At 41.2% G+C, this 13,180-nt stretch overlaps 1 protein-coding gene across 1 annotated transcript; it reads left to right on the forward strand.

Moving 5' to 3' along the window:
* The first annotated feature begins 1,698 nt into the window (after positions 1 to 1,698).
* On the forward strand, positions 1,699 to 13,107 carry wdr32 (WD repeat domain 32). The gene is made up of 7 exons (XM_080415140.1): positions 1,699 to 2,470; positions 2,975 to 3,088; positions 3,752 to 3,949; positions 5,673 to 5,875; positions 6,825 to 6,905; positions 7,153 to 7,298; positions 8,849 to 13,107. Exons 1-7 carry the CDS (start codon positions 1,935 to 1,937, stop codon positions 9,218 to 9,220), a joined length of 1,650 nt encoding a protein of 549 aa, XP_080271266.1. The 5' UTR covers positions 1,699 to 1,934; the 3' UTR covers positions 9,221 to 13,107.
* The last annotated feature ends 73 nt before the right edge of the window (positions 13,108 to 13,180 follow it).

Below are 13,180 nucleotides of genomic sequence, written 5' to 3' on the forward strand. Positions count from 1 at the left end.
GTTAATGGTACTTTAATTAACTGCGGTAATTATCTGTTGATTGTTGACGTTTTTCTCTCTATGCCACGATGAAATTGGCTGAGCCACAAAACCTGCCTGGCAGCAACACCATTAAATATCCTATATGCACTCAAAGGATCCCAAAGTTATGAAAAGTATGCTAACGTGGGAGATTTTTTCATGATTCCATAAAGTAGGCTACCTATGAAAAGATGTCTGTTGTAAAAAAAATCATTGAGATACTTAATTTTTCTTGTTTATGCAGATGTGTGTGCTTTCCCCCTATCATTTTTGTTTTGTTTAATATTTTGTATTGATGATATTGGCTATAACAGGCTTTGTAGGGGAATTTGGGGGGGGAGGTTTATTTAACTTCTATAACTTATTATGCAGATTCACACCTATTCCCGTGTAGTAACTGGAAGACTCGCCCCAAAACACGCTCTCCCCCATTTCTTCCGCGGACCGGTCGCCCCCAGTGGTTCTTGTATTCGTGCATTTGTTTTACTGAGGATAAGCTTATCCTCAGTATTTCTAACCCAGGTCAGAAATATGCTTAGGGTTACGTTACGCATAGTTTTAGTGAGGTTATGTTTAGGAGTAAGGTTAGGTTTTGGCACCGTTTTACTGAGGTTACGTTTAACGGTTTAAGAATAAGGTTAGGTTTAGTTTAGGCATAGTTTACTGAGGTTGGGATTAGGAATAAGGTTTAAGCACATTTTACTGAGGTTACGTTTAGGAATACCAGCTGGCGACCGTTCCGAGATCGCAGGATTTGCACCGGGGCGACTGTGTTTTGGTGCGAGCGTTTTGGTATTGGTATTTGCCTATGTAGGCTACAACTGACACACACACACACGCACACACACGCACGCACGCAGCAGGCACACACGTACACACACACACACACACACACACACACACACGCACGCACGCGCGCGCGCGCGCGCACACACACACACACACACACACACACACACACACACACACACACACACACACACACACACACACACACACACACACACACACACACACACACACACACACACACACACACTGGGGAAATGTATAAAGGAATGCAAACTGATACCACAATAACTATAATTGTGTTTGACATTTTTGTAACCACAGAGATGTTTTCTGCTCAACACCTCACTGTCACAGCATGTCTTTTCCTGATTTGAATATAGACTGACTACTAGGCTACTGTCAACGGCAAGTGTCATCGTTCTGATCCAATGCCAAGTTTGTGATTGATTACAGAGCACAACATCACTAAAGAAGGGGCTAGGGGGATTATAATGTTCATGTATTTCTAAAAGGCACTAAGTTATTTGAAAATATTTTGTAAATATTTATCATGAAAATATTTTGTTAGCATTTATACATAAACCCATAACTTACTATTTGTAAGAAGAGGGAGGCGCAAACGTGGCCATAGCAATGCATGCAGCACATGTTAAACAACCATCTTACAGAAACTCAAACTCAAACAATTGGCCGTTTTTGCTTGGATAAAAAATATTATTTAATATGATATCATCTAATGCTTTTTAATAGTGTTCTGCGATAATTGTAACTCTATCAGTACCGTAAATCCCCACTAGGTGGCGGCATCCAATCAGCGAATGCTCCCCCCCCCCCCCAAGTAGCAAAGGAAACGGAAATTCGTCACTTATTTTGCAATGCATTTGTTTATGCTGAGGCGGTGCTGCTAGCAAGTCTGACAACACAATACAATTCGGCTAAAACGTAACGCTGATAGCCATGGCGTGTTAAAAAAGCTCGGTAAGTGAGAGTTTGTCACATGTTCGGAAGATAGCCGACGCTAAACTGTTGGTTGCACTCGTCGCTGTTGTTGTCACGGAGGAGGCGACGCTGCAGCGGCAGCGCAGCAGACAGACGGGTCCGCGGACCCTGACGGAGCGACAATGAGCTCGGGGCACCGAAGCGACAGCGAGGAGGACGCAGACGAGTCGCAGCAGCAGGACCAGGAGGACAGGCCTCCGAACAGCCGCGGGGTCTCTGACAAAGAAGGCGAGGAGGAGGAAGACCCCGACATAGACGACTCGGAGGACGAAGACGGTGACGGTCCAGGGAGGAACCCCCCACCGCCTCCTCCTCTTCTTCTTCCGCCGTCTACTGCTGCTACTGCGCCGGAGAGCAGCGGCGACGAGGAGCGTGAAGACGGACCCACCGCCGCCGAGAAAGATGTCCGCTGCCCGGCGGCGTCCTCCAAGGCGGGGTGCCCCCCCGTTGCCAGCGGCACGGTGCACGGCAGCAGGAGAAGTCTGTTTTCCTGGGTGCAGAGCAGGACTATTAGAAGGGGTCTTTTTGTTGACCCCGCTCGGGATAACTACAGGTCAATGACGAACTTGTACTGCTCGATGAATCCCGCGGCGGACTCCGTCAACCTGAGCACTCAGACCCACGGGGCCGTGTTCAACTTGGAATATTCTCCAGACGGGTAATAGTGAGATATAATGCATGCATTACATTTAAGATTTTGACATTTACATCTATGGGAGTGAAATCTAATTGTTGAACGACAATTAGACAGGGGAAGTCAATAACTTTAGATGACACAACAAGATGTTCTTCTAACCAAGCCAAGGGCAACAAGACTAATTTGTAGACATATGTGACATTCTTGTTACAGACCTGTCTGTCTGAAGAATTGCATTTGTACATGAGAGCCTGATCAGGTCACAGGTGTCAAATGCAGGATCCATCTGACTCAAAATAAAAGTAATCCCTCTCTGTGGCCAATTCCTACATGTTATTACTATTTCCAGGATGGGATGCACACAGTTTTGTGTCATATTGACCTGGATTAAATAACATTAGTGTATACAGCAGGGAGTTATGATGAGCATTCAATGCCTTGTGTTTTGGTGTGTGACTCGTTGAAGATTAATTTATCCACTGTAACATCGTCATTGTTTGACCGCTGTGTGATTGTCCTCCTCAGGTCTGTGCTGACAGTGGCCTGTGAACAGACTGAGGTTCTCCTGTTCGATCCCATCTCCTCCAAACACATCAAAACTCTGGTGGAAGCACATGAGGACTGTGTCAACAACATCAGGTAAGAATATCTGTAATATTTAGATGTACCTTTAGCCCTAGAATGTCTGTGATCTTACATACATTTCATGTATTCCAAATACACAGCCATAGATCGGTCCTATCCGCGTCCGGTTAGCAGACTGATCTCCGCGGCATAAAAGTACTCTGCGCAGCATGTGTACTCACCCAATAATGAATCCCTAAGACTTGGAGTCAGATATTGCCCTCTAGTTTCATATCCATTTGAAAGTTCTGGCAGAAAACGTGTGTTTAGTAAAATATCTCTGAATCGAAGCAAAAAACATTTTGACATATTTTTAGTGTGTGAAAATAGCAGATTTACAAGCTCGCAATGTGTCCAGACGCATTGTGAGTGTCATTTACATTTCCCCCAAATCTATACATTTTTAGTTAGTAAAATTGATTCTTTATTATTGTTTATAATAAATCACTTGGTTTGATTAACTGTTGCACCCCTAGTGTAATAGCAACATCCCCTTGTTTCAGTTCTGACTGGAGACCTGTGTTGCCTATCTCTCCTCCTCTCTGCTCTCAGCTTCACCTGACTCTACACTTATCAGTCTACAAAAAGCAAAAACTGCCTAAAATATTTTAGCTGTAAGTTCTGCTGAAAGGCAGTGTAAGTTTTAAATGTGTTCTTGTCTTAATTTTTCCACTCTAGGTTTTTGGACAATCGTCTGTTTGCCACCTGTTCGGATGACACCACAATTGCATTATGGGATCTGCGCAAGCTCAACTCAAAGATTTGCTCGTTGCACGGCCACGCCAGCTGGGTGAAGAACATAGAGTATGACACCAACACACGTCTCCTGGTCACCTCCGGCTTTGATGGAAATGTTATCACCTGGGATACCAACAGGTGTGTGTGCGTGTGTGTGTGTGTGTGTGTGTGTGTGTGTGTGTGTGTGTGTGTGTGTGGTATGTATTTGGTATTATGTGTGGGTTTAAGTGTTGGCAATGTTTGTCTGTATTTGCTTAAAGTGTTATTGTGTAGAATGCATTTTAGTAGTCTCTTTGGTGACACCTCGTAGCACCGTACAGCATTTGTCTAGACTATATGGAAGTAGCACTCAAAAAGGAATGCTGCAGGGAGTAGAGATGCCGCGATCCGATTAACAGATCGGATATCGGCCCGATATCAGAAAAAAAATGATGATCGCAGCGAAAATGACCGATCAAACGCTCCGATCAAAACACTCCATTCCAGTACTCCACTCTAGCAGTTCTATCCAGCACTTCTAACCAGCACGTTGTGAAACTTTGTTGACTATGATTCTGGAGAGGTTATGTTCTCTGTTTGAGTAATATCACTTGATCAATCCTTTTTTAACATTTAGTTTGAACATAACACCAGTAATAAAAAGTAAAGATAAAAAACGCGGAGCGTGGACCGCGGAGCGTGGACCGCGGTTGTGGCCGCGCACCACATGTTGTAAGGGCTGACACATAGTCCGTGCAAGCAACACAGTAGTGCGCAGTGCGTCCTAATCAAGACTTCATTCAAATTCTACGTCACCGTCATCCACACACACAAGTATGTTTATAGATACCTTGTGACTGTTAAGTTATATCACCAGCCGGAAAGGAAAGGATAGGATAACTTCTGCTTAATCGAAAAAGTTACACACTATGACTTGAATATTAGAATGTGTATCATCATAATAGTATGTCTACTCTATAGCAAATGTAAATGTTGCATGTGAACGTTGGGTCTACCCTGCACACCACCACTGTAGATCTGAACTTGAAGGACTTTGGTAAATAATTGAACCAGAATAAATGTGTATAGCTTGGTGTTTACCAGCACAATAGAAGATTAGTTTTTCAGATTTCTGTCCTGCTGGACTTATGTTAGAGGAAAACATGTTTTGCATCTTTAGAATGAGGTATATTGAGTGTCCAAAATTTACTTTTGGAATCATCTGCCATGGGGACTGGTAAATGAAAAGCGTATTTCTTATCAGCCAAAATAAGACATAGCCTTTTTGTGTACATTAGTTTCTCTAAATCATTTCATTGAGATCATAAGGTGTTATGTTGAATACATTCCAAACCTCCATTTCTCTCACTTTATGTGCTTCGTCCTCCTTTTTGTTGTTGGTTTAAATTTTAAAGGTTGGCTTACTTCTTGTAAATGTCGCCACATAATGGATTGAATTAACAGTAGCTAGCAGCAGAACAGTGGTACTGTAAGTCACAAGTTAGCGGCAAGCTGTGATGTCAAGTGATGTGCAGTCCAAACCTAAGTAAGCATCACAACGCCCTTCAAAGGGTGAACACTTTGAAGTGGGAGTTTTGCAGGTCTCAGACTAGACCGTTTCCCAACAATGTTTAGATCCTGCGGGCCACACACCTGACAATGTATGTTGTAACATGTAACATGATGTTTTTGGTACAAACATTTACCCATCATTATTGTGGATAGCCTTCCGAGATTTAACCTGCAGACAGGTTATATTCTATAAGCCTGGTATAATACATCCCGTGATGTTCCCGTGGGAGAACACTCTTGCATGTGATTGTGCACTGTGTGTTTTTCATGCCACACTGTGTTCTTCACCAATCTAATCCTCTGCCCACAGGTTCACAGAGGAAGGGTGCCCGCACAAGAAGTTTTTCCATACTCGCTACCTTATGAGGATGCGCCTGACGCCCGACTGTTCAAAGATGCTCATCTCCACCTCCTCAGGGTACCTACTCATCCTCCACGACCTGGACCTCACCCAGTCCCTGGAGGTGGGCAGCTACCGCATGCTCCGAGCACGACGCACGCCCCTTAGCTCGGGTAAGACAAAAGTCTCCTTTTTATAGTATTTAGAATGTTATCAACTGCCATAAATAAATCCATTTTAACACTTTAAAGACGTTTTAAAGATGTAGTTTGTGTTGCATAAAGTTATAAAGTCATTAGTTTATCACTCATTCAATTCTGATGTGTACATTTGATCCCAGTCACATCTGATTCTGCAGGGTTTTAAAGGTATAAGGAGTAGCATTATGCCACTTGTCATAATATATAACGTCCAGCAGAAAACATCTCAATACTGCATTGCCCTTAACCGCATCGGTTTAGTGTTTTCAGTGCTGTGTGCACCATATTCACCATATTTGTTTGCTCCCTCGGTTTGGCTGTTTTGAACCCCATGACCCAGAGTGACGGTCACATTTGCTTCTTGGATCCTATGACCCAGAGAGACGGTTGCATTTTAATTGGCTAGTTTGTTGTGAAACAGCTGCTGTACATTATGTTGCAAGCAGTGGTATTTGTTACAGGTGTGACCAAATACAGTTGGCGCCACACAAAAGGTTGACCCCAGAAATCTTCAGAAACTTTCAAACATAATAAATGCAGGCAGAAGGCAGGGTCTCTGCAGACAAAGACACTGATGCAGATATAAATAATGATAGGATCATTGCAGGATAAGTTTCTGAATTTTCCAAGGGGTATCTTTTATCCACTTAACAAAACAAATAGATACATTTTTAAACGACACATTTTAACCCCCACCATTTTCCAAATCTTCACACATTTTGCAAAGATCTTATAAAAGTTTCACCTATAATGACCAAATGGCCAACATAGGGACACCAGTTTTTATTTTTTTGTATGTGTTTGGTGTTGTTCTCATTACTTTGCTGATCAAGGCTTTTGAAGAAGCGTGAGCTTTAGAAGTCATTACATCTGTAGGGTCTCGTGCTTGTTTTAGCCATTTTGTCCCTCTTGGTCTGTGTAGATGGCGGTACATCAGCATCCAGGTCTACTGGAACTTCCCGCCTGGGAAATGACTCCAGCAAGATCCATCCTCACAAAGAAGGTATTTAAATGTTCTACTCAGTGTCTAGTCAAAATTGCGTGGAGAATGTTAATTACAGCTTACCTCACCAAAGGAATGAGGTTTTAGAACTAGGTTTTTGGGGCACTCGGTCACCATACAATACAGTATAATTGGGAATGTGTGTGTGTGTGTGTGTTAGTTCCTGACATAGGCTATATTTTGGGACACATTTTAAAACACCTAAATGTCATTAGTTGTTAATAAAACTATAATTTCCCTCTCCTAGGTCTGTCTCCCAGGAACAGCCTGGAGGTGCTGACCCCAGAAATTCCTGGAGAGAGGGACAGAGGGAACTGCATCACCTCCCTCCAGCTCCACCCTAAAGGCTGGGCCGCACTAATCCGTTGTTCTAGTAACATGGATGACCAGGAGGTTAGTGGACACAGCTAGCCCGAAAAAGAAAAAAAAGCTCATGGCTTTTTAAAACTAATTTCTTTTGGCTCAAATTAGCAGTTTTAAAGTGCACTGTTTATTACTTTTTTGCATAATCTTGCTAAATAAACTTTGATGGAAAATTGCATTGGAGGTCTCAATGATCTTCTGGGATCTGGTTACAGTGCTATAGTCTATCCAAAATATGTTTGGCACACATAAATGGTTGGACCATACTTCTCTAACCAATAATATGGCTGAAGATTCCCTCAAAAAATTGGCAATCTTTTATTTGACAGGCTTTGTGCCATTTGCCAGACTTTGTGTCATAATTTGACAGACTTTATTTCGCATCCAAAGTAATAACAGTAACTTAAAGAGTCTACACCATGAAAATCACTTTTTTCTTGGTTTTTTGTATTTTTTTTTTATTTATTTTTTTTAATTCAGTCATTCCTTCTCATTTCATGGATTTCCAGAATGGGCGTGTCTGAACAGGCGATCTCAGAATGGCAATGTTTATGAGGTCATAAACATTTTTGATGGCAAACCCAATGTTAAATGAAAAGTGCCCGAATCGCTCCGAAACTTTTTCTACCCCCCCTAAGTGGGGGTCTACGAACAAATACTTCGGGCTCGGATTTTGGCTCCGCCCCCCGGAAGTGGGTGAAACAGGCACCTCAAACACTTGGTGGAATTGTTCAAAAATGTTCAAAGTGTTTTCTTTTCGATTTTGTATTTTTCTTAGATGCTTCTTTTTATGCAGAATTTTTCCATTTTTTTTTTTTTTTTTTAATATATTTTTTTATTAACAGAATTGCTCAGTAGCCCCCCCCTGCCCAAGAGGACGTTTTGGTATTGCAGCTGAAAGTGCTGTATAAGCCAGAGACAATTGACTTGGGATGAGTATATCTGAGTGATGATTTAGGCTCAAACCTTTTGAAAAAGGTTTGAGGGACATACACCATATGATATTAAATATCAAATATTTTTTTTAAATTCATGGTGTAGCTCCTTTAAAGAGCCAAAACATTAGTGTGTAGTCCAAATGACTAACAAGTTCACTGTAATTGGAGAAACTCCTACACATTACTTTTAACACATTAACTGCCAGAATTATTTTCATATTTTTTTAGCCAGTGCCAGAGTTTTTCATTGGAAAAAAAAAAGTACTCTAGAGCCGAAATACAGCATTTTTAAGTTTTAAGTTAAAATTGAAGTGGATAGGAGTCTAGATCTTCAACTAATCATATCTCCTTGGTCTTTGGGTGAAATTGGACAAAAAAAACATTAAAAAAAAAAATTCACTTCACGTAGATCTACGCGATTGGCACGTGACGGCTTTAAAGCGGTTCGCGTAGATCTACGTGATTGGCAGTCAATGTGTTAATATGAAATCGCTGACAAAAGGCCAGTCTCATTATTAGAAGAGATGATTTCCTAAGAGCCTTGGCTTATGTAAATTCAGCTTTGGAGACTTTCCAGTCAGGTGAAGAGGGAATCTAATTAAACCCTAACAATGATCCCTGCTTTCTTCTGCCTCCCTCCAGTGGACTTGTGTGTACGAGTTCCAGGAGGGGGCGCCGACGCAGCCGCCCGTCTCCCCACGCTGCTCCCTGCGTCTCACCCACTATATCGAGGAGGCCAACGTGGGCCGAGGCTACATCAAAGAGTTGTGTTTCAGCCCCGACGGCCGCCTCATCTGCTCGCCTTACGCCTACGGCGTCCGCCTGCTGGCCTTTGACGAGCACTGTGCCGAGCTGGTTGACTGCCTGCCCGTCCAGACCAGCGTTCTGAGGGAGGTCCGCTCCATCTACTCTCACAGCGACGTGGTGCTCACCACCAAGTTCTCCCCAACACATTGCCAGTTGGCCTCTGGTTGCCTTAGTGGCCGCGTGGCACTCTACCAGCCCAAGTTCTAACATCTGTTTCTGTCCCACAAACGGACCCATGTACCTTTGCTGCACCTAGGTGAACAAACGTGGACTAACATATGGACCTGGGATAGATAGTAGCTGTTAATATTTAAATTAGACCCCCCCCCCCCCCCTCTTCCCGCTTTGTTTTTCCACATACATTTAAAAAAATAATAATAGTAAATTGACTTTAACCCTTTAAGACCTGAAGCCAATTCTATAAATGCCAACAGTATTCTGAAAAACGTATATTTGCTATTTTTGAATATCCAAAGTGTAAAAATAATGATTTTTAGCTCAAATCAAAAAATCACACAGATGCGTTCCAGGTCTTAATGTGTTGAAGACATTTTATTTTGGTGGTCTCAATTTCCTGTATTGTGCCGTGTGGCAACCCCCTCCCGTTTGGCATCTAACTAGTTTAAAACAAACCGTATATTCAAATACTATTGGGTCCCAGGTCTGGTATAGTGACTGCAGCTGTGGACTACATTTACACCATCAGCCTGTAGAGCCTAAACTTTAAGAAGAAAAGACTGAAGTATGAGGAATTCTGGCTGAAGAATGTACTGACTGCAGCTCTTGGCCTTGGTGGTGAAACTGTAACCTAGGATGGAAACTTTAAGCCTTTCAAATCCCAAACTTTAAATAGGATTTAATCTATGGTGAAAAACGGGGGATTTGGAGAGTCAAAGAATGGCTGTGGACTTCAATGAGGACTGATGTGGGCCGCAAGATCAAATAACAGCCTTGGTTTGGTCCCTGTTACGTAGGTCAAGGTGGAATAACATGGCATCACTCACAAACGTATCTTTTGATTTCTCATCCAATCATTGTTTGGAGCTGTGTGTTCTTTAACATTTGTAGAAACTCACCTTGAGTCTTGATGAGACTAACGCCCAGGAAAATAAATTATGTTGATGCTGATATTTTACATTCTTGTCAGAACAACACTAATAACTAAAGTACAGTCATTAGTCTTCATGCGACAATTGAGAACCGGGCAGCGTTGTGTGTTCTCTTCTTCAGCATCCTCCATTTTGGATCATGTCATCGAGAAGCGTCGGTTCACAGCTGCGTCGGTTCACGGTTGTCATGCCTTTTCATAGGTGCTGCTTTTCTGCTCATACAATCTGAACTTTGACCCCTGAGCAAAGGACCTCATTGGACGCCTTCCCGCTGTGGTTATGGATGGTGACCTCTTCTACCTACCTATTCACTTTTGTTCTACACCTCTTTTTCTAATTGTCCTTGTCTTTTCTTTGTCTTTGTCTTTCGTGGGTTTTTAAATGTTTTTTATTGTTGTAGTTCTTTTGAATGTTCTTTACACTAACTACATGTAGCACGGTTTATACGTTGGATTGAGTTGTTCTCTCTCGCACCGTGGTCTGCGAGAGTTCCTGATGTTACTATTTGGATGTTGTTTTCACCTTATTTGTGCATTTTAAAATTTAGGGCCCTGAAAGGGAAATCCATGCTCTTATAAAAGAGATGCAAAAGTATTTTGGGCAATGTGGAGGAGCAGTGCCTGGAGAATTACTTGAGCATGGTTGCTATAATCACACAGGAAGGTATTGTTTCTAGGAAGTATTTGAGAAGATTTTTGAAATGTTGGTTGCTTTTGAGAATGTTACCCATCAGCATTTTCTTCTTTATGGTCTATCTCCCTGACAAAACAAGAAATTAGCCCTCTTAGCCAATTCAGTTTGTGGTGGCAAGGCACTCAGATTGTAGTATAAAGTGGTGAAAAAAGATATGGCAGCATTTCTCTCATTAGCTTCGCTAATCACTGTTCAAACATTTTTGCTATTTTACTTAAGTGGAGGAGAGTGAATGGTTCACTTTAAAAAATCACATCCAATGCTTTAGGGGAAGGGACCCCCGTGTAGTGTATAGCGTGGTCCCAAAAACCAGGCAAACCCCCCCAGATATTACACCTTATTATATGACAGTTAAAATACTTAGTGATTTAAGAGTAGTTTTGTTTGTTTATGTAAGCAAGTGATAGGCAACATGAGCCTATACTACTATGCACACCAGCCTTGATAAATATCCTCCTATTCTTATTTCTTATTTATGCGAGAGGGGTGCTCTGCTTGGAGCTGTCAGATGCCAAAACATGTCTTAAGATTGTTGGGTCTGGGGCATGGCTGCTCCTTACCTGATGTAGCTGTGCTGTAAATGTGAGCTTGGACTTGTAAGGTTTCATTAGGCATTGGTGGTGGGTTTTAGTGTTTGTAAGCTAAGCTTAAGCTGTCTCAGCAATAAGGTCTTTTATAGATAACTGAAGTTGGATCTTGAAAATGTTTAAGTGCTTGATTAATAGAAATGTAAAACATTTTATTGGCTTTGTTTATATAGGATGTTTAATGGTCAATATGGCAAAAACAAACATCTAGATAATACACCCTACTTTCAGCCAGGGAAGTTCCTGTGCCCTGAAAGTAGAAGTGGCATTATTCTTGTTAAAGGGCAAGACCACTTTGGTAGAGGTCTGGGTTGTGTAGTTACCTTGCCATGGTGTAGCTCCAAAGGTGGACAAGAAATAAGAAATTATTGCTCCATTGATTAGAAATTGATCATTCTTTATATGCTCCTCATTGACTTGCATTGTACGGTGAAACAGCTCTCAAAGTCACTCTTTTAGCACGTAAACGGACGTAAACAGAGCTGATTCAGAGAATATAGAACATCACCAAACCCAGTACTGTTTGTTTTTTTAATAAAAATGTCAACTTCCTGTTGATTTTACTATTTGAAGATCCGGATCCGCGGATCCAGTCCGGGTTTTCTTCTACATAAAAATAGCAAAATCAACAGGAAGTTAACATTTTTATTAAAAAAACAAACAGTACTGGGTTTGGTGATGTTCTATATTGTCTGAATCAACTTTGTTTGCGTCCGTTTATGTGCTAAAAGAGTGACTTTGAGAGCTCTTTCAGCGTACAATGTAAGTCAATGAGGAGCATATTTTGAATTTTCAATTTCGAATCAATGGAGCAATTATTTTTGATTTCTTGTCCACCTTTGGAGTTACATAATGGCAAGGTAACTACACAACCCAAACCTCTAACAAAGTGGTCTTGCCCTTTAAATCTAAAGTTATTGTATATAATTAAGAAGTGTTGGATAAGAAAATACTAGCTCTGGGAAGATTTCTTTGTATATTACTGCCAATGATACCTTATAATTCTAAGCTCACAAAAGATTGCTTCATCCTGACTGAACCTGTGTGTAGGGAAGAAAGAGGGGGGGGGGGAGTCTTTTGCACTCTGGTACCTCAGTTACATGCTCAATGTTCTGCAAACCAGAAATGAGTTCAATTCACAGTCAATTCAAAAGACAGATTTTCAAAAAAGAGAGAGAAAACAAATCTAAGAATTGGAAACCTTTTCTATTTTAAAAATATATATGAACATATTAATCAAGTTAACAAGAGGACAAAATTATAATGTACTTAAGGAAGAAAATACTGGAGCATTGGCAAGATAGTTGTAGCCTCTAGCCTATTTGAATTATTGATTATGCATTGACATAATTATTGCATTGACCTCATTTCTGTTACTGCTTTTCTTTTTCTTTGCTCGCTGATTTGTGAGAAAAATGCCATATTACATAAAGCAAATATAAACATGGTACTTGTTACCAAATTAGTTCTCTTTCTTTTTGTTTTGTTTTAACCTGCATTCAGCTGTAGTTGGTTGAACATTATCTATTGTTTAATCATTTGCGAGCGCTCTGTTACCTTCTGTTCACAGTTGGAGGGTGGGACAAGAAATGTTTTGACATGTTTGAAGCTCATAATGTTGTTTCCTAAATGGCTCTAAGTAATCCCAACAATGACATGACTAAAAAGGTACTTGTTATCACTGAAATAAAAGTGGCTTTTTGCACTGCCGACTATTTTCTTTTTCTATTGATAACAGCCTTGCAATGCTTGGAAACAGCCACTAGATGGTAGTCCAA

This window comes from Gymnoscopelus braueri (genome assembly GCF_963280865.1).
Source record: "Gymnoscopelus braueri genome assembly, chromosome: 19".
Taxonomy (NCBI): domain Eukaryota; kingdom Metazoa; phylum Chordata; class Actinopteri; order Myctophiformes; family Myctophidae; genus Gymnoscopelus; species Gymnoscopelus braueri.